The sequence below is a fragment of the Paralichthys olivaceus genome, chromosome 3 (assembly GCF_024713975.1).
Source record: "Paralichthys olivaceus isolate ysfri-2021 chromosome 3, ASM2471397v2, whole genome shotgun sequence".
In the NCBI taxonomy this organism is placed as follows: Eukaryota; Metazoa; Chordata; class Actinopteri; order Pleuronectiformes; family Paralichthyidae; genus Paralichthys; species Paralichthys olivaceus.
In genome coordinates this window covers 22897063-22924513 of record NC_091095.1, presented here as the reverse complement: position 1 = coordinate 22924513, position 27451 = coordinate 22897063, and the positions used below count along the sequence as shown (strand labels likewise).

Below are 27451 nucleotides of genomic sequence, written 5' to 3'. Positions count from 1 at the left end.
GTTCAAAGTATAATTCACTGATGTTCCTTCTTTACTTTGCTCATTGTCACATCTCATTTACAGAATGTGTTGAGTCTACATCTGCAGGCATTGAATTAAATCTCAGAAGAAACAGCGTTCACTCTATTCTGCAGAAATCGACATCACAAAGTTTTAAATGTGGTGATCCAGGAATTTGTTTCCCTTTGTCTTTAACACTGCATTCATTTTTTGTGAGATCTTGATGAAAGAGTGTGTGATTGAACGTGAGGGGACAGTTGGACTCTTGTTAGAGTATGAGCCATTTGACTTATCTGCATTTTCTTTAACCCACTTTATATTGGATTCAATCCCTGCCTCACTTAACTCATGTAATGCAGCATGTAGATCAAAGTCATGTGCAAACTTCAACGACAGCAGCTTAACCCTCTGTTTGCACGTGTCACAATCATTTTGTAGTGTAGCTTCTCCACAGGGAAACAAGGTCGCTGCAGATTGGGTGATGCTCATGCGTCTCCCTCCGCCGCGGACATCCCCTCTCCTCCGGACCAGGATGCAACCTGCCCGGCTTTAAAGCAAGATGGCGTCAGGCTGACACAGAGAGGAGGCTGAAGCGGAGGTGTGAGGAGAAAACACAAACTTCACGTCGTGGCTGTTCTCCGTCCTGAGGTGGGTGTTGTGCGCGGTGCGGCGTGCGCAGGGATACGTCGCAGTCAGGCTCGGTCATTAGTCAGGGAAGCGTCGCTGGCGGAGGTCGATGTGTTGAAAACACTGCAGTGACGTCAGAGGTGCACCTCCATTAACTTTCACTCGCAGTGAGTCCGGGATGCAGCGTGAAGTTTGGTGCTGCAGCTCGTGGAGGCTGAGTTCTCGTGCGTGTGAAGCTCAGTGCACTTCTTCCCTCTGTGACTGCTCTGTTCTTAGAAGCACACGGTCTCTGATCTTTGTAGACAGCTGTGAGAGTGAGGCGACTGCAGTGTGGGCTTGGGATGACGTCATTACACCCACGTTGTTGGAAGTTTGTTAGAAACCAAGTGCAGTTTCCAGACAGCTGGACTGAGCAAGGACAGCAGAACATGACGAGCTTCTAAACCCGTTTTAAAGAGATGCCGCTCACTGAGATCTGTTTTATGATTTCAATTATATGACTGTGTGATAGCGATAAACATTAATGCTGGTTTTAATATCACATTTGAGCAGATTTATAAAAATCGACATGTAGGGGTTGAACGTGGACGCCACCTAGTGTTACAAATCTGGACCACGCAGGGACCAGGGATTACATAGAGTCCCAAGATGAAGAGGTCACAGGTGGGTGTACCCTCACCACCATCAACCTCTTGTGAGCGGGAGTCTGTAAAGCTTTGGTTATTTTCAAATCTGTCATGCTGTACACATAATAACAATACACACAGTACACACTCGCAGAGGCGCCATGCATGGCAGTAAGCAGCATGAGAATAAGAAGAAATCAACATAACATAGATGACGATTCGTGGCAGAGCAAATTGCAGGTATGTGTACGTAATTCCAATTAAACAGAGGACGTCAGTTGAGTAGGTGGTCCTTCAACGTGGCCTGGACCACATTTGCGTTCACATTGCTGAAAGGATGTGGACACGTGGCCCAGACCGGATGTGGTCTGGCGTGATAAGATTGCTATTCACACCTGTATGATAGGATCACAAAAACCACATGTTAATACCAGGTGTGTACAGGGTTTATGTTGATAGTAAACCCTGAAACCACCACCTCGTATGCCACACAGACACGTCCCCCGTCCTCTCTTGGCGATAGGTGTGTGTTAGCACTGTCTCCAAGCACTACGTTCTAAAGGCAGTATTTGAATTTTACTTCAGGCAGTATTTAGGAGTGAAGTTCTACTAACAAACTGTTTTTATTTGTAATGTTTGTAGAACTGTACATCTACGCTACACCCATGCATGTGTTGACGCATGGGTTGCCTGGTGAGACCTGCTCCCAGCACTGCTTGGGTGAGTACTAACTGTACCTGTTAATGTGAACAACTTTGTTATTGTTCTTATCAGTTCAAACAATCTGGAAACATCAGATAATTCTCCCTCCATCTGAATGAAGCTGCGTCTCTACTCATTCCCTGTTAGTAGTACATTTTACATTGTATTTGAATGTCTGCGTACACATTTAAATGAATATCGTTGGCTATAAAATAGTAGTAATATAGAGGGTTTGGGAAATTTTAATTTATTTTCACAAGAATATTTTGTGTCGTAACTGGCGGTTACATTAAAATAGTCCATTATTAAAGGTTCAGTGTGTAGCATTTAGTGACATCTAGCTGTGAGGTTGCATATCACAACCAACTTAATACCCCTCCTCACCTCACCTCACCCTCCCCTTCCAAGTCTGCAGGAGAAACCATGATAGCCTTCAGGTAACATAAATCGACAAAGGCTCTCCCAGTGTTTTGCCATTCTGTGGTTTGACTATTTGGTTAGCACTATTGCTAACCACCTTAAAATAATCCATGAATACTCCCAAGCTAGCAAAAGCAAACATTTTCAGTTCGTCCCGTTTTGCTGACATCATATGAATGCAGCAGTAGTCTAGAGGACTACAAATACATAATAAACAAACAATGCAGGGACCAATTGTTGGAAATCCTATGTGCCAAAAAATGAATGCATGTGGTATCTAAATAGTCGCAAGCTGCTGGAACCTGGATCATTGCCACTTGTTTAATTGTAGTTTGGCTGTGTTAAACAATTCAGGTTACCTTGTATATATTTGATGTATGAAAAAATATGTGAAAATAAATTTGAATCAAAAATGTACCCAAATAAGTCAAAAATAATGACTCCATTGTACTACAATAGATATTTGACAACATTACTTGTGGTAAACAACACTGAACTGGTGATGACTAATTTTCACTGAGGCTAAGTTGCTTTATCCATCCATCATCCATTCATGACATAATTCCCCTTAATGTTGTAGAATGATTATATCGACATCCAGTACAACACAAGGCTGTTGTTCTCTATGCTCTTTGGAGTATGTGGTTTCCCGAGACAACTATCAGTCATTAAACAAAAGACTTGAGAGCAGAGATAACAAACATAGTGTGTATGTGGTAAAATTAGGATGCAGCAGTGCTTCTACTGCAGAGCAGTGAGTGTGGATGATATCCTTGTTGTTATCAGCTCAGGATTTGAGGTATTGTAAAATCAAAGAGGAGACCTTCATCAGTAAGTCCATCGCTCCCTGCAGGTATGTAAGGACGAGCTTAGATGGCCATAGGAAGAAGTCAGTGTCGTCTTAACAGCCAAGTAGGTTTTACTGCATTAGTATACCACCTGGAGTAAAGGAGTCAACTGCTCGACTAAATAAATCAGATGGTTGAGGCATGTTATCCACAAATTGATTATATGTCACTTGACAAGGTCAAATATTTTAACCAAGATGCCTGAAGTCCCTGAATGCTCAGCATAGCAAACAGTTATGTGCTCTCTTTGGCCTGGCTGGCTGCTTACACAGCTATAAATGGAGACACCTGGGACTACTTAAATGGGAGTACTGGCCTGAATTAGCAACTCAGCTGAGGAACAGCTGCAGAGTGGAGATATTTTAGTAATCAGGTGGATCTACCAAGAACATCGAGGTCTGCACACATATATCAGAGGTGAGCAAATAAGGGCGCCATGTTTTCATAGAATCGCATCAACATGAAATTAATAACTATCACAGTTATTTCTCTTGTGAAACTGATCAGTTTTCTGTTCTCCATCAAACAACGTGAAAAACAACTGTCAATCCCTTTAAGGGCTGCAACTAAACATTTGTTTTTTCCTTTTTGTTTTGAACTGTCAGAAAATATCCAACTGTCTAAATTTCACAAAGGCCAAGATGATCAGTAAATGCTTGATTTGTCCAAAACCCAGGTTGCAGTGGCATAGGACAGAGAAAAAAGACAAACCCAGAATTTGGGACAGTTTTGCTTAAAATATGACTTAAACAATTAATAAAATTACCTTTCTGTCTATTTGCCCCTTTATATACATATTAAATACATATATCTTTTCCAATACACAAATGTTCGGGTTCGATGTTCATAACAAAAGTGATTATCTAAATTGTTGTTTACCGTCATGTATTGTTTGGTATCTTTGAAAAAACCAGTTGCATCAGCTTTAAAGTCATACTTACAATTTGTAGTATTTTGTAATTTTGTTGTATTTTTTATTAAAATGATTTATATGTTATGATATGTTTCCAGCGTTCTCCACAGAAAATAACATATTACTCATGTTTGTTTGGCAGTTTGCTCATATGAGTGCTTACAGGGAGTTTGACATATCTTGTAACTAAGTAACTTCAACGTGTAGGAAAAAAAACTGTTTCTTTGGTGTAATAACAATGTTCTATGGTAATATTTTGTTTTGTCACTTGCATTAAATCGAAAAGTATTCCAATCTGGGTTTTATAAGCCTTCAAATAATTTATAGTTTTTGCACTTGTTACTATCATTATTATTTGTACACATGCAGCAGTGGTTTTCATGGGACTCCAAACAATTAAGAAGTAAAGCCAATGCCAACAGAACACACGGGATACAGGCTTGTCAATCATTCCAGCACTTAATCCGACCCTGATCGACCCGTATTTCCTTGAGTGTGTTGTTCAGGAAAATAATGTTAACGGCTCTCAGTTATGAATCAGAAAGCAAAGGTTGACATCGGAGGTACAGATTCCCTGAGGCAGGTTGTGTCGGATGGAGTCAAAGAATCTTACTGGAGTTGTCTCGCATCTAGTGTGCCGTTCATCAGCTTTATGAACAAAGTTTCAGAACATGAACTCACTATTTGTCTCTGTTACAGGTGTGTTTTTGAATCATGTGGTGGAATCTGCTCTTCAATACACGCCGGTATGTAGCCCCGCACAGAGTGATTCTTTTTATGTGGCCAGGTATTATGGTTTTGGATTATCTGTCCATTCTTGTGAACACGATATCTCAGGAACGCCTGAAGGGATATTTTTTCAAAATTGATTCAAACTTCCACTTGGACTCAATGAGGATCTGATTAGAATTTGATGTTCAAAGGTCACTGCAACCTCACAAAATATGTTTTTGGCCATAATTCAAGAATTCATTTGCTGATTATGTCCAAATTTCATAAACATAGGAAAACATCATAAATTACTGGCATTCTATATTCAAAAGGTCAAAGGTCGGCTTCACTGTGACATTAAAACTCTGCAAAAACACTTTCTTGCCATTATTCATCAATAACCCAAGAACAGAAAGAGAGATTGTGACCATGTTAATACCAAATACTAAAATATTAATACTAATCTTGGGTGCTGGCATTGAAACTGTGATGATTGTATAGATCTCCTTTGCTGCAACATATCTGAAGTTTTAGAATTTGTAGAGTTTTTGCAGCAACATCCATTTATAAAGCAGGTCTCCCTTCCTGGCCACAACTCTGTGTTCTATCAGAATCAGCTTTATTGTTCAAACATGTGAACACAATACAAGGCATTTGACTCTTTCCCTTTGCCTCTATTATCAATCTTCGAGACTATTACAGTAAACACAGCAGAACAAGAACAACAAAGCTTAACAAAGTCAAGTCAAATCATATCAGTGTGGACAGACATGAATGTAAACTGCAACTCGACTGTTAGTAAGGTAGTGGTTCTTTCTCTTGTTTTATCTTGTGAAACATACCACATGATTATTCTCATCCACTTTGTCAAATGGAGGTGGTATTAGTAGAATATTGTCTCATTAGAAGTGATATTATTAGCTCATGCATTATGGTTCAGACAAGAATCCCAAGAAGGTGACATGCAGTGAACTGATGCCCATGTATAAGTTGATTTAAATATCCACTGAACTGAAATGAAACAATCTGAGCTCAAAATGAGTGTTGGTTGTGTTAAGTTTGAAAATCAAGAAAGCATGTTTTATATGGTGTCTAATAATCCTGTTCTATTATCACCATTATAATCATAATGGCAGAACAGAAACCCTAAAATGTGACCGTCTCTGATGATGTGTTATCGTTCAGAGGCACAGTTGTATGGCTCCTTACCGACTTAACACCTGAAACTGTAGCTCAGATGTGTGAAATGCTCTGAAACTATAGCTGGGTGTGATTACCAGTCAAATTAAATCTGAGATGTCAGTTACATGTGTCAGTGCCTCCACTCCTACGCTTGGCAGGTTGTAGGGAGTGACAAGCTGGCTGTTGATTATTTTCCAGTGTGAAACAGAGTCACTGACACGCAACTAGTGTTTACGCTGTGGCTGTCTTCGTCTAATTTCCTTAAAATCTTAAGAATTTTAATTGTAACATCATGGCAGGATTATTAAGTGAGTGGCTCAGGTGTTGTTTGGAGTTCTTCTGTGCTTGTGTTTCCATTCAGGAGGTTCTTCTGTCTTGTTTATAGTGAAATACCCACCGAACAGTTATTGTGCTTTATTGTCTCCAACTTCATTGACAACCCCATACTGGTCCCTCTCTAAATAACTGACCAGAATATAGACTTTGCTTCCAAAAGAAGCTGTCTTTCTCTACTAGTCAATTTCCAACTTTCAATTTTTGTTTGTAATTGGTACTGTAGGATATTCTGCCTTAACTATCAATGCAAACTGCCAAACATCTGCTCAGTTCCATCTACTCAGATGTGAATACTTGATTCTGACAGTATCTTTCTATCTTGACAGACGTATATTTGACATATAACCTTTGCCGTTTTGTGACACAATGTTAATTGTTAAGGCATACTTCACTTTGACTTGAGTCTTTTACATTGTTCCAATCTCAATTTTAACTTGCAAGTACCATTTATGTCATGAAATTAAATATGCAATATATGCCAATAAAACAGAATGGCATAGATTGCATGGAATGGATGAAATAACTAAAGTACTTACAGTTCTTTACATCATTATCCATTTCTTATTTGTTTCATCTCACAAAGTTCCCATACTTTAATCCATATTTTTTATGAGGGAGTTTTTTAATTCTAATAGTTAATTCTTAATTATAGTTAATTTAGTAATTTGTCATCTTTTAAAATGAGATTTAACACATTCAGTGTATGAAGAAGCTTCTACCCTCTTAATTTAAGCAGCAGCACTGCTAAGAAGGATATTTTCGATGTATATGATTCTCCAGCTCTGATTTTGTGACACGTGATGCAACCTGATTATTTGAAAAGCTTGATAAAATCACCTTTAAAGTACAGGCTACTCTTTGGAACACTCCATGTAGTGTCTCATGTTCATAGACATGAATTTCCTGCGGTTAAGGGATCACATGTGAATTAAATGGCAACCCATTAATGCCTGGCAAGGAAATTGTTTCAATGCAGGAACAGGCTCAGACTACTTAAATCTTTGGTCCATCAAAGGCTGGATAAAGCACGAGATGAAGCTGCACATGTTCACAATCCAGCCTGCTGCTCCCCCTCTGCAGATCAAGCCTCTTGTTATCCCGTTTCACTCGGGCTATGGATCATTTCCTCCACTAAGGGGCAGAATATGATCACTGATACACAAGCTCCTTACTCTGCGGATGGTACATTGAGAAGCATCCGATAATGTGGCCTGTGTGATCACATTACCATGAATAGATGATAAAAGAAGGGATGGATAAAGGACACAAAGAATAACTCACCATTTATAAAACATTTATAAACAAGATTGAAACCTGGTAAATAATGTACAGAGGTAAAAATGTCCATATACACATAAACAGAGTTAGAGAATATATAGATGAGTATTAACATTATTATATTACCAGTTATTCAGTGCTAATTTTCATCAAACAATCTAGTGCACAATTTTATTTTAAGGTAAATGTGGTTTTATTTGTCAAACAGCACATTTAAATTTAAATCCAAATTACCAGGCAGGTCAAAACAATCTGTACCTTTCTGTTATACTTCAGGTCTGAGGTAGATGTGCCCAAGTCTGCAAGAATGTCAAATTAATCTCATCTTGTATTTATCCCCCTGAACATTTCACAAGTCCAAACAATCTCTGTCTTTGAGGGTTTCGGATTAGTGAGCTTCTATTGTTCATGAGCTGTGAGACAACGAACCCTGTCTGTGATACCTGTCTAAGGTTGAGCTCAGCACTTTCCTCATTAATTTCCCATTTATTCTCAGAGTTGGATGTGATATTTTAGAGATTTGAGCACACGGGGCACAGGTTAGGCGCAATTATGCTGACAGAGGGCTTTTACAGACATGCTGAACGAAATCTGGAGTATAGGATTATACATGTAGAAAGTTATATGGTGATTAACCTTCTTTTCGGTCCCCTTGGTGATCTCTAGGAGGCAAATCCTCCTCCAGTCAGCTGCTGTCAGGTATATTTCTCCACCCTAATAACTGACCTTCAAAATGATACTTTGAGGCATTCTGTCTATTTCTTATTCTTTTGAAACATATAAAGAAGGAATAGCATTTGAACTACCCTTTCAGATCTGAACTACCCTTTCAGATAGTGCAAATGCTTCCCTAAACTACATCCTGCTCAGTTTTTCTTCAGTGGAAAGGCCCTATAGAGTCAGAGGTAACTTTAAGGAACACTGTGGAGGTTGTGACCACTAGTAGTGCTGTGGAGCAGTGTTTTAATGTGTGGGCTCCATTTTAGTTTTTGTTGTGCACGTTGCATGAAAGCAAAACTTTGTTTCTTTACAAGAAAATTCCAAAGGGTTAATTTAAGGGTTAATTGTGGTATGTTTTACTACATTTAAAGGAAACTTGTTTTCCTAAAATAACTGCTCATGAAAAAGGTTCATATACTGTATATCTTTAGGATTTTTTGTTCCTGTTTTGGCACTCCAAAACAATTGGCTAATAAGATAAGATGATAGGAAAAAAATCTCAAAGGTTAGTTGCTAAGCACCATAATTCAAGGTATCACTGCCATCATTTCATAAGTAATTAAGCACACACACATATATATATATATGATATGATAGAGTGGCACTCACATGTTAATGACTGCCACTGATATATATATATATATAACTTATCACCTCATTAAGATTATTGGTAATCCTTTTTCTGCAAATGCAGCACTACATGACCAAACTTCTTGGACTTCTGCTATCTTTTATTTTTACATCTGTTTGTACATTGACGTTGTAGAAAAGGGGCTTTTTGCAGCCCTGGCAGTTCTCTCCTTCGCCCCTCGAAGAAAGGACATTTTTGAGCCCCTTTGATTTGGCCCAATTTGTTTTGATGTGAGGAGTGAGTGGTTTTTAAAATCTCCTTAACTCCCCAGGCTTGGCCCAGCCTCCCACAGGCCTAATGACCGTAGCCTGGCCCGTGTTGAATAATACAGACGCTTGCAAGGTGGAAACGGGGAGGAGGGCAGGGGGTTAGACACGGGTCCTCCTTTTTACAGTACACCTCCATTGATAAGATTGTATTAATTGGTATGAATAGAGAGGGTTTTCCTCCCTCTCCTTGTATACATTTACCATTATACTCATTAGCTTCCCGTTGCCTCCCAGCGAGTTTCTCCTTCACATTCCCCGGGCTCTCCTGGGAGGCAATTTGCATCCCTCCATGGTGTCTCTCTGGGGTTATTGAGGAAATATTAGCCCCTTTTCTTCTGTGGCCAACCCTTTGATTTATTTGGAGCTGGAGCTGATAGAGTGGCACTCACATGTTAATGACTGCCGCTGATACAGGCCCCTGGTGCAAGATGACTCATTGATCCAGGTTGAAAAGGTACAATTGACAAGCAGTACTGAATAATCGTCTTACATGGGCCTGTGAGTGTGTGTGTGTGTGTGTGTGTGTGTGTGCGTGTGTGGAACTTGGGAAATGACAAGGGATTCCCACTGCTGTCAAGGCTACTGCGCTCAAGCTGTCCACTTTCTTCTCATAGACTTAAATAAATAGGCTTTTGTTAGCCTCAGAATTCCTCATGACCTCTTGACAGCCACAGTTTCGGCATTTTCTCCTTAGAGGCTTGTTTCCTCGTTCACTCCGGGCTCTGCAGTTCATGTCACCTCTTTGACCCCTATGAGATCGTAGCGGTGCTTATTTTAGCCACTTCTTGGTCTCTTAACCCAATCAGATGCTGCCAACGACACTTGATCCAGTTTCTGCTTGGAGTTGTTTGTCCTGATCTAATAATAGAATTCAAGGTGACTAGCGAGGACTCACTTTGGTTGCCATTAGTGACTATGAGGCCCCTGTTCCCTGCGTTCCCCCCCTCTCGTTCCTGCCTTGGTGCACTCACATTATGTTCTAAAGAAAGATAATGAGAGATTTCGTACTAATACGTGCAATGCTTGACATGCCTCTGTATCTTAAACTCACTGATGTCTTCTCGGCAATGTGGATCCTGTCCTCAATTTGGAGAGCAGTTTGACACCAACTGCTTTCATGTGAATGGTCACATGTCTGCGGCAAAGTTTGTTATTTATTTATATATTTTCTTTTTTTTCCCATCTCAACTGAAGTGGAAAGCATCTGCCTAATCATAGCAACTACTTCTGTCCTGCTTAGTATTTATATACTTTCAGTTATATGGTAATAATAACATTTAATAAAAGTCAACATCCTAACTGCCGCTAAACAAAAATACCCACCACCGCAATCACTGCATCTTCTCTGCATACTTATAACAGATTAGAGGTTATGTATATCAATTGCGCAGCTCATGCATATTGTTATGAAGGAGAAATGCGGGAAATGGAAATGTGCCATTTCAACGAGCCGGCACAGCTTGCCAAAAGCGGGCAAGTGGGTAGTGCTTGTGGTGATGGTCGGGTTTGTTTTCCTCTCAGTGTTGGGGGATGAGAAGTCATGTATCTAAACAGAGCAGATATGATGTTTATGAGAGCCATCTGCTTGGCAGCCCTCTTGTGCCCACTGCCCTCCTCAATGTGAGAGCAGCCTCATTAAAACGGTCACATGCCTGAGAAATTTCTAACTGCTGTTTTTTTTTTTTTTTTTACCCCTTCCCTCCTTTTAAAAGGAGTAGAGTTTAAAACTAACAAAGCCTTGGGAAATCCCTATCAGACATCCCTCCCTTAATCCATTTAATTTTGAAAGGTATTGTTTAAAGCTTTAAAGTTTATATCGTTTAATCCCCCTCCAACACCACGGGCAGCAAATGAGGCCGTGTCAGCAGCTTGAACAGATATAATCTACTCCACACAACAGAAAATCCTCCTTCAAGACATGGCTGCATGGGTTTCCTGTGAACTCGCTGTTTGATGTTTCTACCTGCTATTGAACATGACTTCTGTCTTAACCCAACTGTCACTCGCTCCCTGTCCCCTTTTATCACTCCGAATGTTCTCGCTTCACCTTTTTTCATCAGTAAATCTACCTTCACAGCCGTTTCACTCATTCCCCTTTTTCAGGAGAGGGGGGCAAGGAGAAGTTTGCTGTGGGCAATTTTTTTTTTCTTATCTTTGCTTGTGTTGTACCGTGGCCATAGAACAGGACTTTTTTTGGTTTGTGAGATGCAGACTAAGTAAACCTTGAACTGTTTGTTACATTATTTTCTATGGAGACTAGTTAAAGCAGTAGTGTGACATTTGAGGATAATGTTCATTGATACCAGTCTCATATCAGTCCACTAAATATGAACTTGGAGCCAGCATGTGAGATTAGCACCAAAAAAAGCACCTACTTGTAAAGCCCACCCTTTGTTTTAGTATGAAACAAGAAGCAATGAATCCTCCTCCCCAGCTGCTGGTAGGTGGATTGTGTTTGGACATAGCTATGTTAGCTGTTTACCCCTGGATCCAGTCTTTATGTGAAGCTATTGACAGCTACTTCCTTAAAGTAAGAGACGTCCTAAAGTCACGACTGCTCCACTAGCTTCTGTAATGCAACACAAATTTCTCATTCAGCATTTAATTCAATGGACTTGGTGAAATAACTGGCTGTGTAACAGGGGTGTATACCTTTTCTAAGACATGATAAACATCTATTGAATCCAAAAATCTGTGTTCTTACCAGAGGCAAACAACAATTACTTTGGGGATCCTTACCAGCATAACAGCACCTGTCATCTAATTTTTACTTAAAGCTGTAAATAGTGAGTATTTAGTGAGCTCCTATAAATAACAAATAGTGACCTTTTAATAAATATGATCACACGAGTTTCAACTAAGTTTAAATATAAATAAACTACTGAAGTTCCTGGTTGTTAACTCTGCTGTTGGCTGGTTGAGAACTCATTAAAATGTTCTCTATTAAAGGCTACTAAAAACAGAAATATTAAATAAAGAACAATATTAGAATATCTATTTTTAGGACCACACAACATACCATTGAGTAGGTATTGTGCCATTAGTGAAATTATACATTTCAAAGGGATTTTGAATGAGGTTTTTTTATTTTGGCAATTAAGTGCAAGTGCGGATACCCTTAAAAAATATATTTTCCATACTAACATAGTTAAATCACAATTTTAAATGGGATAGTTGTTTTTTGCAGAATAGATGCAGGTTTGCATTTTTTCCAGTTTTCAGCCTTATGCTAAGCCAAGCTAACCGGCCGCTGGCTGTAGCTTTACATTTCACGAGTGGTATCGTTCTTCACATCTGAGTATTTCCCAAAAATGTCAAACTATTCCTTTATGTTACCTGTGAATCACTTGAATGCACACTGATATTCGTGTTGTTTAATTTGTTCTCAGTATAAAGAGTATCACATCTTTGCAACATGCCACCTCTGGCACTCATATATTTTCCTTTAGTGTGTAATTTGAGTCATACAACTCCAGCATATATTTTCACTCAGGCATGAAATTACATTGTTTAGTTATCAAAGGCTTTGTGTAATTACATTTGTGCAATTCAGGATGACAGGGCTGATAGTGTCTGCACAAGACGCTGGCATACATAATCACAGCCAAAATCCCATTTGGGAGAATGGAGACCATTATTATGGAAATGACCTTTGGGTGACAAGAATTCAGTGGGATAAAAGACTATGTAATCCAGACAAAGACACTGTGTGAAGCCGTTCTCATTATTTTCTCCTGTGAAAAATTAAGAAATTAAATTTGTTTTATGAATGGGTGTTGTTTTTTTTAAATTTCACGTTCTTAACTAGCGAGTAGGAAAGTGGGATTTGTAATTCGAGATTTGAAGAAATGACACATTTCTTCCTGCTTTTCTTTCTTTTTTCATATTGTGGGTAACTGCAGGGCTAAGATAGCACGAAAAGATGTGTGTGTTTTTTTCACTGTGGCACCTTTGCTGAGAGAACATACTCACCTTGGGATTACTGGAGTGTCAGGCTGAATCTCTGTCTGTTTGTTTTGAGCCATGCTTTGATACTCTCACACTAAAGAGGCAGCTTCATAAATTCACATTGTGTCAAATAAATCAATAGATCCCATTAGCTGAGGAAGTTGTGTAGTGCAGTACTTGAGGGACCCCGGCCCCCCCTTGTTTAGACATTTCTCCAGCAAAGGCGATGGCAGAGGAATACGAGTTTGGCTGCTGATCCATACAGACAGCTCCAGCAGTTGAAATGGTTTGGCTGACTGGTCCCAGTTGGTCTTTAGCGCAGTCTCCACAGTGCTGCCAGCCCGGGTCTTCAGTTGAACAGGAAGAAGAAATTTGCTTAGACAGTCACAGCCTTACAAGCCTACAGCACCAAACTCTTCCTGCTCAATCAGTTGGTTGTCGTGCAAGAAGAAAAGTTTTTGTATTTCAGTTTGTGACATTAAACAACTAAGATAAAAAAAAGTCACAATGAATAAAGAGCATATTTAATGGCCAACAGGACTTTTAGTTTCAGCACAGATCACTGGGTAGATTATTCTCATTTCATAATATTTAGAGCCCGACTAGTTGGGAGTTTGCAATATTAGCAAATAACAAATAATCCTCCATTATCGGTATATACCAAGATATTAGATATATATATCTACAATGCCTATATATTTGTGAAAACAGAAATACAACCAAATATATAGAAATGTAATTGGGAAAATAAACATACTTTTTAAATGTAAACTTAAATGCACATTAATACCAATATGTCTTGAAAGACCCATATTGGCAGATTTTATTGGCCAACTGATAAATGTCAGTTATTCTGTAAAAATGTCAGAAATCAGGGAAAATGCCCCAGGGATCAAGTCGAATTTCTTGTTTTGTCCAACAGTCCAAAATCCAAATATTATCTGTTTACAAAGTCTTGTAGCGTAGATGATTCTTTAAATGTTAATCATGTTAAAATGATATTGACAGGTCTTAGAATAATGCGTGACCTCTGCACTCACTCAGTGTCCCTGTGGTGGAAGCAGGTTATGGACTCACCTGCTTTTATTGAAAAATTGCCTTAAAGAAAGTCATATTGAAATGACAGCATACACAGTTACCTATTGAAATAAATTAACTCTGGCAATGTCATGGCGTTTTCATGAATTCGATTTTTCACAGTGCAGAATAACAGGAAGATGAAAGAGAATAGGGCATGACATGTGCTGTGGTTGTGATTCCGTCTCAGAGCCATACTGATGTGCGTACATGGCATGCCTCCCAACCCACCACCTATCAGAGCTGCAGGAGATCGTTTTTAACTCCTCGATACAAGTGGATTTCATCTCTTGCTGTTAGTAAAGCACATATCAAAGCTTTTATTCATATGACTGTAGAGTTTCCAGTTCATAAGGTACACTTCTACAATCTAATGCCATTTAATACACCAGCCCTGCAATAACTTATGTCCAGTTCAGGCTTATTACTTTTGTAGGCACTATTATATGGCACTGGGCTTCATTGCTCTATATAAAAACAAATTGATTATATAATTAATTCAAATGAATCTTTCTTTGGTTGTTTAAGGAAAAAAAAATTTTGTGATTATTGTCACAAGTCCAAATAGAGTGCTGGTTGTTTTCAACCTGGGCAGATAAGTTAGAAACAGCTTTTACAATGATTGTCATCCCTGTTCTCAAAAATGAGAGACAAAAAAGAAACTTCAGGATCTGAATGACAAAAAAATTTGAGAAAATTGCTCAGTACATAAACGAAAATAAATTAGTTTATCTCACAGAACACATCAATGATGATGCTCCACCTAAATCTCATTAGAAAACAAGGCATCTTGGGCAAAATAGGAGACAAGGTTAGCAAAAGCATGCAGCAGATTGAACCATGCGTACAGCTTAACTGTATGAAAGCTCATAATCCCTGTAAACATCTTCAGGTAAGATAAAATCAGCCTTTAGCATGGACTAAATTAAGTAAATAGAAGCAAATACATTTTTAAAAGATTTCTCTGTTAATTATATATAGAAGTGAGTTGTGTGAGTCGGCTGCTAACAAGGCTTGCACATTTTGAACCAAGCTATTTGATGGTTTTGCCACCCTGCCGTTTTTGGGTAACAGTTAAGTTCGCTTTAAATATAGAGCGTCTGTTCCCCCTTCCAACCTTTAACACCACAACAGATGGAGATAATATGGAGCTTGGAAGGCTTTACCTCAGAGGTGGTAACAGTGAAGCCACTCATTAGCACTGAATTTAACACTTCGTTAGCAACGCAACTTCCTGTAGAGAGAGACCAGCCCTGGATGTCAAATCCACTGAGCATACATTTTACACTAGAACAGCTTTGGACAGCAGTGCAATCAAGATTTATTATTCACATGCTGAACTGTATGATGAATGTAATCCTATTTAATCACTCAAAATATATATTTTTTTAAGTTTGTCCAAATAAATATGAAATTAAACAAATAATAATAATTAGTCTGCCAATGTGTGTGTGCAAAGGTGCATGTTTTCTTTGTTTAAGTCTGTGTTTGTGTTTTAGACAGATTGTGTGCCTGCCAATTTGTCAGGATCCAAGTAACAACAGTCTCATGCTGGGATCTGTGTTGGCACCATCACAGAGTGATAAGACGCAATGTGATCTCATTGGAGGTGTACTTTGTTCCCATGGAAATTGGTCAATTTTAGCAGACGACTGAGAACTTTAGGTGGAGAGGCAGGAAGGTTGCATCCCGGAGGTACGCTCACATAATTAAGCATCCTCACCAGGGTATTCAGGGCTAACAGCAGGGTTTGTTGTGAATAGTGGTGACAAAAGAGGGTGTTGGAAAATCATAATGCGCCACAGAATAATACCGCTCTCATTTCACGGAGCAGTGGGAATACCCCTGAAAAAAACTGATTTTTAACATAACCATTTTGTCATTGTGAATAAGAACTAGATTTTACCTGTTGTGCATCAGTGTTTTATTTTCTACACTTTTCCTTTTTCAAAATTGTTCTCAGATGATTGAATACTGCATTCAATGAAGGAAAATATGCTAAGCCAGCTTGAAATTATTACAAAAATGGCGAGCTTGTAATAATTTTGTGATATTCTTTGTATTTCAGAAATTAATGCTACTATGTCTGATATGAAGCAAAATGCACAAGAGGACAAAGAGGTGGAAATAGTGTCTGACACCCTGGGTCATACTCAGGAGCCACTGCAGAGTCACACATTCTGTCTGAAAAACAATGCTGCAGGTCTGTCCTCAGAGGAGCACGAAAACCCTTTAAATGGAACCCAGCCGAATCCATTTGTATACAGCAGTGTCCCCGCTGTTCCCCATGCAGGCAATTCATTGCCTTCAGGAGCACTTGTTAATGGACCTGGTTCACACCCCACCTCAGAGGTACACTGTGTCCTGAACAAAGGCACTGTTTTATCCAACAATGTCCTGGATGCCGTGTGGCAAGTGGAGAAGGACACGAGCCCCGAGGTGTTACCACCACCTAGTGAGCTTCAATCAGACGCTTGGAAGAACACAGCGGGGCCCGCTGTAAAAACACTGGCCACACAGCCAGGTGTCAACACGCCACTGTCTCACTTGGAGGAGAATGAGTCTAAACTGGCCTATTCCACACTGTCAGGTGACAGTGCAGAGCAAATGCCCATTAGCAAACCTCGGATAAAACAGACAATAGAAGCGGGATCTCGACACAGTGCTGAATGGTCACAAAGCTCCTCTGATGATAATGGTGATTTTGAAGTAATCAGATGGGATCCAACAACAGAGTGCTTCTTGCACAGTGGCAGAAGGCTTGAGACCAGAGTGAAGCACCAAAGAGAAAAGCAGCACACTACACATGTAAAAACCATGGCAGGCTCCCCAGAAAAGGTCAACAACAGTTTAAATCACTCGTACAGACTTCCCCGCCCTGGTAATGATGTTGAATATGTTGACATTGCCAACAAAGGTGATTCTTTGGATACACAATCAGGTATTAAATATTCTGTCATACCTTTCAGAGATCTGTCAAGGAACAGAGTGTTAGAGTCTGAGCAGCGTATTTCTGGTGTAGCACAGGAAGGCTCTAATGAGGAAAATGACCCTGAAGATGAAGACAGTTTTCATCAAAAAGTGGAACAGTTGAAAGCAGAGCAACTTGAACAAGATCCATTCTTCTTCTCATGCACAATATGCAATGTTAATTTCATGGAAAAAAGACATTTCCATAGACATATGATGTATCATTTAGGCAAGCATAATCAGGTGAAGAGTGAGAATGTTTCACAGGCCTTTATATGCAGGGAGTGTGGGCGTTTGTTCTGTGATAGCAACTCCCTCATGAAGCACATCATTATTCACCAAGACAGGCTGGAAAAACTTAGGGAGGAAATCAAAGGTCTCAAAAATCCAGAATTTGAAGACAGAGGCACCACAGTGCAGTGCTCTCACTGTGTATTCGGTTGTAATTGCCAGAAAATCTTTGTCCAGCACGCCAAAGCAGGCGATAATCTGAAGCACTACTACTTTTGTGAGGAGTGTAACTACATTACACTCACTCAGCAGGCACTCGAACTGCACCTACATGTCGCACACCTCAACACACACCGGCCTCAGTGCCGGAAAATGACTCATACTAATGATGCAGAGGAAGCAGACCATGTTCAGTTTCAGTGTAAAATGGGGTTTTTCACCAGCAGAGACAAAGTAGAGTCAGAAAGACATTCTAAGATGGAGAACCTGCGATCACGCATTCTGGATGACAAGTCCAGAATTGCTGCGTGTAAAGCAAATCTGTTCAAATCTGCCTTTGGAGAAACTGCCCATTCCACCCATTGTTCCACTGGAAAAAAGGACATTTACGTTAAGAAATCTACTGACAAAAGTTCTCCTCAGTTCAAGTGGCATGTTCGCTGCACCAAAAACAAACTGTCACCGTCTTTGTGGAGGATCAGCAAACATGGAAAATTACTCCTGCAACCAGCAGGTAAATTAGATGTGGCAACTGATCTCACCTGTGTGGAAGAAGATGCTGAACAAAATGGCCGCAGGGCATTTGGCAGCTCAAAGCAGGCAAACTGTCCTGCAACTGCTGATTTTTTACTGTCAGCTAGAAATCTTAAATTAGACCAGATGTTCTTTGAGGGTAGCAAGAGCGACCCGGAAAGCAGGAGCTTACCAAGCAAGCAAGCAAACCAAAATTCTCCATCAATGAGAAAAATGTCAACACCTAAGCATAACACTATTGACAAAATGAATGGTAGTATATTGCCAAGGCTTAGCCAGAGGCATAAGAAACATTCTGCAGTTAGGGAGTTGGAGGAGGGCTGTGAGGGCGGCCATAACTTCTGTGATGACACCAGCAAAGCTACAGGCAGCTTCTTGGAAAGCACTGAGAATGAAAGGAACCCGTATGCTCGGAAGTATTTCAAAAAGAGGCAGAGGTTTTCAGCTAAAGACCAAAGCCCCCATATCCTCAAGGATGAAGGTGATGGAGATGAAGACTGCAGTGACATAGAGCAGCTCATAATCAAGGAGGAGTATATCGAAGCTGTGTGTGATGATTCCTCAGGATCACCTCGCACGTCTGAGAGTGATGGGTTTGATGTTTTCCCCTCGCAAGTGGTAGAACACAGGCCCTGTCCATACTGCCCCGCCATGTTTCAGTCTGGAGTGGGTCTGTCCAATCATGTGCGAGGGCATCTTCATCGAGCTGGCTTGAGCTATGATGCTCGGCACATGGTTTCACCAGAGCAAGTAGCGCTGCGGGACCATCAGCCACAGACTCGCAGGAGGATCCATACTGGTGTGAGGAAAATGAGAAAAGGTATGAGTTTTAATTATTCTCGGGACAATAGTTATTTGTTTATAACAATGGGGATGTAAATGGCCTTTTGTCCCCAAACAGCAACTGTTCAGTCATATCTTATTATCATTATCATTATCTTACAACCTAAGTGTATATTGCAGGCCCTTAAACCTGCAAAAAAGTGCAGGAAGAGTAATACTCATCTAAAGAGTAGCCCAGCTAGAGGGGCACTCAGAGAGGTGTGAGGTATGAGGTATACCTGCCAAGGCTGATTTGCCAGTTAATCACAATTTTGCATATACATGTATTGAAATGAGAGATGCATTCAGATCATTATCTGGATGCTTACCAAGTTTCCCCTGTCCATAGATCATAACACTCTGCAAATGCCTGTTTTTCTTCCCCTGATCTTGCATAATTTCTTGAGAAAAAAAAATCATTATTTCGTAATGTTAAAGAAACTGAAAAAATTATTATCCTGATTCCACCTCCTTAATCGGACCTGCTCCAAAATTCAATGTGTATATTGTCCCAGCCACCAAGAAGGTTCAAGAAAGATTGGTTGAGTAGTGTTTGTGTAATCCTGACAGACTAACAGGAATTAAACAACCTCTTGGTGGAGATAAAAAACAACAACACTAATTTAGGGATAGAATAGTTTAAACGTTCATTTTAAAGTTGAAAGTAGCATGCTACCAGGGCAGCATATTCGCACATTAACGACAACGAACCAGTATCACATCCAAAGCTAAGGAGCATTTGACATTGGATTATTTTGTGGTATTAAAAAAAAGCTAGCTCATCTACTTTGTTGTATTTCCACGCTACATAAGACCAAAGTCTTAATGCTTCTATTTCAGAGTTGCAAATGGGAGCTTACTAGGTTTTATTACATGATGCTGTAAAGGAAAGCTTCTGCAATGCAACAAATCCAAAAATAATTAATACTGCTTTACACACTATAGCTTGGTGTTTTGATGTTTCATTTCAATCACTGTGACAAATTGTATTTTATAATGCAGCTATTAAGGCAGAAACCCAGGGAGAGCACACATGTCCGCTGTGCTGGAGTTGGTTTGACACTAAGACTGGCCTCTCCAACCATGTGAGGGGACACCTTAAACGAATAGGTCGATGTGTTACCAGCACCAGTAAGTCCCCACTGGGCATCCTGAATGATCTGCTACAGGACAAAAAGGAACATCAGAACATACTCCGGGTCCTCAACAAGGGCCAGATCTCCCCAGGACCCTCAGCTTCTCCGAAGTTCATCAGCAGCAGCAGCCGCCTGGTCTTGATGCGTACTGCACTACCAGTGAAGATCAAGTATGAGATAAAGCGTCCACATGCCGCAGGGGATGGATTTGTACCAAAACAAGAAGCAAAAGCCTTTCCAGAGAGGAAGGAGCCCCAGACAGAAATGCAAAGAGGCATTCAGGCCTCCTCAAGCACTTTAGTTGAACTGCTCAAGACAAGACAGGGAAGTATGGAATTTACAGCAAGAAACCAGGAGGTCTTTGGTGCCAGGAAGCTCTGTAGTATGACCAAAGATTACAAGGAGGAGACAAGCTGGACTCATGGTATGGAGTCCTATACTTTGAGCATGACAGCAATTTCATGGTTGAGCAGGTTTTGCATGGTGTAGTATATCAGTAGTACTATACAGATCAGGCAAGTTCCCTGCAATCAAAGAAGTAAAGTAGCAAATGAATCTTACACAATTGGAATATGATGAGTGGTATATTTGAGCATAACTACTCAATGTAATAATAGGTTTGTTTTTTCTATAGAAGTATGCCAAACATGATTTTGGTTCTATCTACCTGTGTAATGTGTAAGTCATTAAGATATTTACCACTTTTAATTCTTAACAAATGCACCCATACCTCTCAAATAATATGGGCCTTTGGTTCTGGGTGCTTCTTATTTGCTTTTGGATTTGGAATACTACTTAAATATTGTAGCACTGTGTATGTATAATATCCCCCTTAACATCTTTATTAAACCCCTTTCTCTCATTGTAGTTGTATTTTAAATGCTGCATATTTTGGGTGTTTAAAAGAGACAAATACTCATTAACATTTTAATTCAGGTTAATCAAATTAACAGGAAAGTGCATGTGAGCCCTCAGGATATGATCACAACAGTTGTTCTTAATGTCTGCACTGCTTGATGGGACGTTAAATCTTTAACTGCAGCAGTTATATTAAAGTTATTTAATGCCATAATATTAATTTCTCATCTCTGGTGCTTAGTTTGAATTGTGGCAGGTCCAGCATATGTTATGCGTTTGAGTCAACAACACTATTTTTGGGACACGAGTCTAGAAAACTAAAATGTTTTACCACTGATCTTACAAATGCAAAGATAAGGGCAGGTAGAATTTTTTTTTTTTCATTATTAACAGTGAGGGACCAATTTCAGCTTTGTTAGATTGTAGTGCACACTATGTATTGCAGAGGGAATAGTGTTTGTTTAATCAATATTTTATGTCTATTTATTCACAGTATCTCAGTCCAGAAACCTTTGCACTGCAGGAAGAAGCAGCAGCTTAAACAATAGCTCATCATTTTTTGATTTGTGGAAAAAACCACACATTTTAGATTAATTGTCACCAACGCGTTTTTGAAGTTGATATTAAAAAATCATGAGGATGCTCTTGATGTTGAGTTGGAAGCTCATCATCCATGTTTGCACAATTTCGATTAATCTATATCCAAATCAAACTTTCAGTCAGGCACTGGGAGAGAAAACTGAATTTTGAATGCAACATTAGTCTAACATTAAGCTGTTAATGACAACACATTTTCATTATCGAGTTGTTCACACTGTATCATGACTGTAAGTCAATTTGAATAATAATTAATTTTAGGATCATTACTTAAAAATCACAGTTCTGATTTATTATCAGGCAGCAGTATCAGTTTTCTGTCATATAGGAATAACAGACCTGTGTGTGTGTCGGGGGGGGGGGGGGTTGTGACTCTCATGAGGTGCTGTATGTGACACTAGTCTCCCTGAAGACATAAGATTGTGTTAAACTTTAACAGTAACACTTTTCAAACAGGAAAGTGCAAATCTGATGTTTGAAATGAAAGCAGGTGAAAGAAGACTCGAGACCACACTGGGATTAACAGTTTTGGTTGATAATAAAATTACTGCATGAACTCAAACACTACCCCACAGTGCTGTTCTCCATAATGCAATCTAACTTTTGATCATCCTAAACCATTAGGCACAAGTGTAAGATAAACTGTTTCGAAATGAACGCCGTCCAATCAATATTTCCATTAAAGCATACAAATTAAGCTAATGGGAAGATGTTTTGATCCATTTTATCTTGTCCTATCTGAGATAAATGTAGCTTTTCATTGTTCTGTCTTTCAGGAGAATGTGATTCAAATAAGATTTGTAGTCAGTGTAACAGCAGCCTCCCTGCTGCTGTCACTCTGTCTGGTCATCTTCAAGCCTTTGCATGCAGGAAGAGGATTGCTGTTTTTGAAGAACCAGGTAGATTTCTGATAAAGGCAAAATGTGGTTATATGTGTTTCCTGTCCTCTGTTCAAAATTGTGGTTTAAGTGTATAAAAGATGATCGTAGATCTGCATAGAATGTTTACAATGAATGCTGTATTGGTAGTTGTTTTATGAATTAGCTTGTCACCCCAACATACTTAATAACTTCATGAAGGATTTTATGTTGACCGGAATATAATTTGGGATTTGGGATTATGTATTTATATTTTGGCAGTAATAACATAATATGTTAATAACACAGTGTCATGTTTTGTATTTTAGGCTATGATTATAAACAGAAGAAGCCAAGACCAAGGCCTGGGTTAAAAAAGAAGATTTTACCCTGCTTGAATGCTCAGATATACACACTCACCTGCAGGTACATAGAGTGGAAGGTTATATATGTAAAGCAACTTCTCTGAGTGGAGACTAAAGTGAGGAAGATCTACCAAGTTATCGATTTCATAAATAGTTACAGGACTAGTATCTCACCAGCCTCCCAGTACACGGGTTGATCTGGAAGAGCATATATATATCGTTTCTGTGTCTGCATGGTGGCAAGGGTCCACAGGATGTTAACTTTATCACCTGCCCACATCTGGGAAAATCCATGTGGACCCTTTTGCAGTTTTCCATTTGCAGCCTAAATGTTTTGACATCATGGAATATATGCACTTCAGGTAAAGACAGTGCTTATGCTAGGAAAGCCCATGCAGTGAAATACAACAAACAAATAGTCAGCATCATGTATAATTGTGTAGTCTGCACGTGTGGAAGTTGCCTGTTTATGCAGATCCCCAATGCGTGTGTGTGCATATCTGCATGTAAGTTTGTCCATATCTGTGTCCATAGTAAAGTATGATCAGGCTTACAACAGCCCACTAGTCAAAAACAGTTTAGCTATAACAGGACCTCCACTGATGAGCAACACAAGCAATATTGCATTTGTCTTGCGTCCAATGCCACATCGTACTTAATCCAGTAGGAAAGCCATGCCTCTGATAAGAGACGGCCCACAAGCTTGGACTCAAACAACTAACTTGTGTATGGAATAGAGGAAGTCAGATTAGCTGTATCTCAGTACAGGATAAGTCTGTCACAGGACTGCCACCGTCACGCAGACTTTAATTTGTTACAATTGACAGCGAGTGCCTGAGAGAACTACATTACACTTATGGCAAGTGCCATCACCTTGTTGAGAACCTATTCCAGGGTTGCACTGAAACCGAAGCCCCAACTCAAACCAAAAGCTCCTACTACCTGTGTAAGTAGATGAACGTAGTTGTAGGAGTATCTCCTCCACTTCCTATGGTTGCCCCTTGGCTAACAGCTTGGTCAAAACCTGTTCCAGAGTCACTGGGGAAAAGGAAGCATAATGTATGTGACAGTAAACTGAACAGTCAATATGACACACAACATGAATTCTGAAAAAGTATTCTGAAGTGACAAATCACAGTTTGGGATCAACAAGCTCCAAGAAATGTGGTCACTGAGAAGGACCCTCTCTTTGCTCATTTAGAATGTGGACATAAGTGCTTCCAATCTGCTGACACAGATAAACACAGGTCTGATCATGCACATGGTTATTGTCAGAGTTGTTTTAAAATCTCGATTGCTTTTTACTATGATGCACCTACTTGATTGTCTGCTTTTCAAACACTGAAGCACTAATTTCTGAGTTAGCCACAAACACGATCTTTGGCGATTAAGAAATAGGTCTGTAGTGCAATACCCTAGGATTGCGGGCTTTGGAAATTGACTTCCATGTTTCATAGGTTGACACCAGGCTTTCCTCTTCTGCTTACCCCGTCCTAATTGTTTTGGGTTGCTTGTAAGAGTGCCCTAAATTGCCCTGACTAAAACCCTTCTTGGTCTTTGACCTTTCTTCCATCACCACCACCCCCTGCAACCGGCCTACAGGTCCTTTTGTATCAGTCTGGCCACATCTCACATAAGGGGCAGGAGCAAATACCCCTATGGGGTCTCTATCAATGAATTCTTTGAAAACAGGTGCTGTTCCATCTCCTGATCAGCCACCTTTGGTTCAGGGCCAACCTCCTGTCACCCTGAGTGAACCAAAAACACTACACCACCACATTCACTGTCTCACCCTGGCCTCACTCTTGTGAGAGGGAGAAGATTTAAGTTATGGCCACATCCTACTGTCTTAACATGTTTGGCTTTAACAGACTTTCTCTGAAGGACATACCAGCTTGTCTTCTCATACACGATGAAAGGTACTCCCTTGCTAAAAGGTATCGCATTTCAACCTGGGAAACAGCCATTGTGTTGATCCTCTCCCTGATTTTGTTCCTCATATTCACCTCAAATTTTGTCACATGGAATATCGGAAATGTCTCAAAAGCTCCTTACACATTGCAGTGTTGTCGGGTTTTTTTAGAACAACTACTAAAGTGTACTACTACTACTCAAGTCTAAAGCCACTTCAAAGACCACTCAGTTGGCTTGACAGTGAAAGACATTATGATCTTTAGATAACAGCTCCTCTTCTTCAGGTTATACTGTGTTGCCCAGATGCCAAATAACCCCTTTTCTGACTAATACTCTGGTTTTAACTTAATAGGTTGCAGTTCACATCTCATAACCTGGGTTACATCATGTACATGTGAAACATACGTAATTGGGTAGTGCAGAGATGTTGATACAACAGATAAACACATTTTTCTCTGGAAGACAATACTTGTGCATTAAGAAACTGTTTTTCTCTTACTTTACCTTTGCAGATTCTGTGACCTCATCTTCCAGGGTCCCCTGTCTATCCAGGAGGATTGGATCAAGCATTTACAGAGACACCTTCTGCAAAACAGTGTGCCCCGCTCAGGGATGGGGATGGTGGAGGTTTTGGGGTATGGGTCACAAAATACAAATGAGCATGCGTCATGAGTACCCAGATTTTGAGTAGGATTGTATGGAATGCCCAAAAGTTTGCACAGTATTTATATTACTCATTGTTATAGATTAATGTGCAACTCCTTATTGAAATATATTATGATTAATTATTTATCTGGACTACCTAATAATGGTATATATGAATAATACTGAACATATTTGTAAAAAGTTTTAATAAAGTATTTTGCCTTATACACTTAGCTAATACAACTTCTACAACTGGCAGAAACCACGGCATGTCAACATGAGCAATAACAAGCTGGTCTGCAAGTGCCATTATTTATATATATATATATATATTATATAAAACATTTTGTTAAGGTAGGAAAACATTATCATTATAAACTTTAAAACATCCAACTTTCTTGTAACATTCTAGGAAATCATTCTAGAACAACATTGTAGAAATCTTTTTCTTCTTAAATATATGACTTTATATCAAATGTTTTGCTATTAGGACAAAAGTTAAAAAGAGTGTTGCCACTGTTATATTGGATATAAACACTGAAGCTTTGCAATGCAGTTCATATCTCATTTTCTTTTAGGCCCAACATTAACATAAAACTTTTTAAGCAGTGTACACCGGGCTGTCATTCGTGTGCTGATGTTTTGTAGGATTTCACCTCTCGGAGCTCGAATCAGAAAGAATCCCTTTTAATCAAAGAGACATTGAACATGCTGCATTGTGTTGAGACAGCTTATTCTGCCATTGTTTGTTCTTCTGCTTAACCTACCACCATCAGTGTAATTTCTGAAACCTGGCTTTCATCATAGCTCTGATATGTAATGCAACAACTTTGTAGCAATAAGGAAACTTTTAAATTATGTAGACATTATGATTTTATATACATATTGGAATTTTTTGATAGTGGAAGCTCTGTTTTTCTGAAGGCTTTGATGTTGGAATTATTGAAATAATTCATTATACTAACAAGAAATATATTTAATGAGCAATCATAACACCTCTGGCCCTGAACACTTGTCCATACCTGGTTCTCCAGACTTATCATAACTCTGCAACTTTGTGCTTATTTTACTTGTAAGCAGAAACAGGTCCATACTTTCAGACAGAAAAAAGCAGCTTGAGTCTGAAGCACACAGATGGAATACTGTTCTGAACTGCACTTCAGAACATGTCCTAGTTTTCCCCCCTCGTTTTCTACATTTCCACTGTTCCACTGCACAGATCTATGGGGAAGAAAGCACTTTGTCTTTTATATGTTCTTTAATTTTGTTTAATTTTATGTGCACATCATACACAGTTTGTCCTTATACTGAATCTAGTCTGCTTTCGTCATAGCTTTTGGCTAAAACAATACAAGGAAGAAAATCATCGATATATAAACTAAATTATCTGTTTATTAGGCATGTCTAATTTATAGGTTATGTTTCATTTCTGTTTTAGATAGTGATTCAACCGAATGATCATTTTAGAGGATGCAATTTGTGTTCTGTTGAACTGAGTTGTTGACAGGTGTCCACCACATTGGAATGAGCATAGACTAATACAACTCACCAAAATGAGCATATACGCTTGAATCAGCGACTCTTTAACAGTTGCAACACACACTGAACATTACAGCCTTCGTGAAGGAGGGTTAATTTAAGGACTGTGTTTTAGACTAAATTAGTTTTAGCTAGGTGTTCCTAATGAGCTGAGTTTATAGAGTAGCACCATAGAAAAATATACAAGGTAGATAGTGCTTTCAGCAATATCTGTTTCACATAGCAAAGGTTTATCTAATATAAGAACTGGAATGAAATTAAATTTATTTAAAGAAATATTTAATCAGCTTTTATGACCAGGAGTCATAAAATATATTTATCTATTGAAGTGTTCTTCCTTGAAATTTTAAGTTTGTTATGCTTGATATTTTTAATTTGTAGTTATGAAGATCTCCCTTAAATAAGGTGCACTTATTTGTATCATTACAAGTTGTTAGACTATATTTGTATGTAACATAATAAACAGTTCACCTTGA

At 39.3% G+C, this 27451-nt stretch overlaps 1 protein-coding gene and 1 long non-coding RNA gene across 3 annotated transcripts; one reads left to right on the top strand and one right to left on the bottom strand.

Annotated features, from left to right (window-relative positions):
• On the top strand, positions 1-27451 carry znf644b (zinc finger protein 644b). 2 transcript variants are annotated; one of them, XM_020080558.2, is made up of 8 exons: positions 1-648; positions 1896-1973; positions 4836-4882; positions 16357-19062; positions 20067-20624; positions 22432-22554; positions 22842-22938; positions 25304-27451. In XM_020080558.2, exons 4-8 carry the CDS (start codon positions 16371-16373, stop codon positions 25461-25463), a joined length of 3630 nt encoding a protein of 1209 aa, XP_019936117.2. In that variant the 5' UTR covers positions 1-648; positions 1896-1973; positions 4836-4882; positions 16357-16370; the 3' UTR covers positions 25464-27451. The 2 variants fall into 2 exon arrangements, with proteins under 2 accessions (XP_019936117.2, XP_069378631.1); XM_069522530.1 differs by lacking the exons at positions 1-648; positions 1896-1973; positions 4836-4882 and having other exon boundaries at positions 13830-19062.
• On the bottom strand, positions 18909-24905 carry LOC138407255 (uncharacterized). The gene is made up of 3 exons (XR_011240683.1): positions 24769-24905; positions 23820-23915; positions 18909-19038 (listed from the first exon to the last, which is right to left on the bottom strand). It is a non-coding gene; the product is annotated as an uncharacterized lncRNA (long non-coding RNA).

Excerpts from the sequence above, each read along its gene's own strand:
- znf644b (XM_020080558.2), top strand. The coding sequence starts at position 16,371 with ATGTCTGATATGAAGCAAAATGCACAAGAGGACAAAGAGGTGGAAATA. Across the intron at positions 22,555-22,841 it reads TGCTGTTTTTGAAGAACCAG|GCTATGATTATAAACAGAAG; the intron begins GTAGATTTCTGA and ends TTTGTATTTTAG. Across the intron at positions 22,939-25,303 it reads ATATACACACTCACCTGCAG|ATTCTGTGACCTCATCTTCC; the intron begins GTACATAGAGTG and ends TTACCTTTGCAG.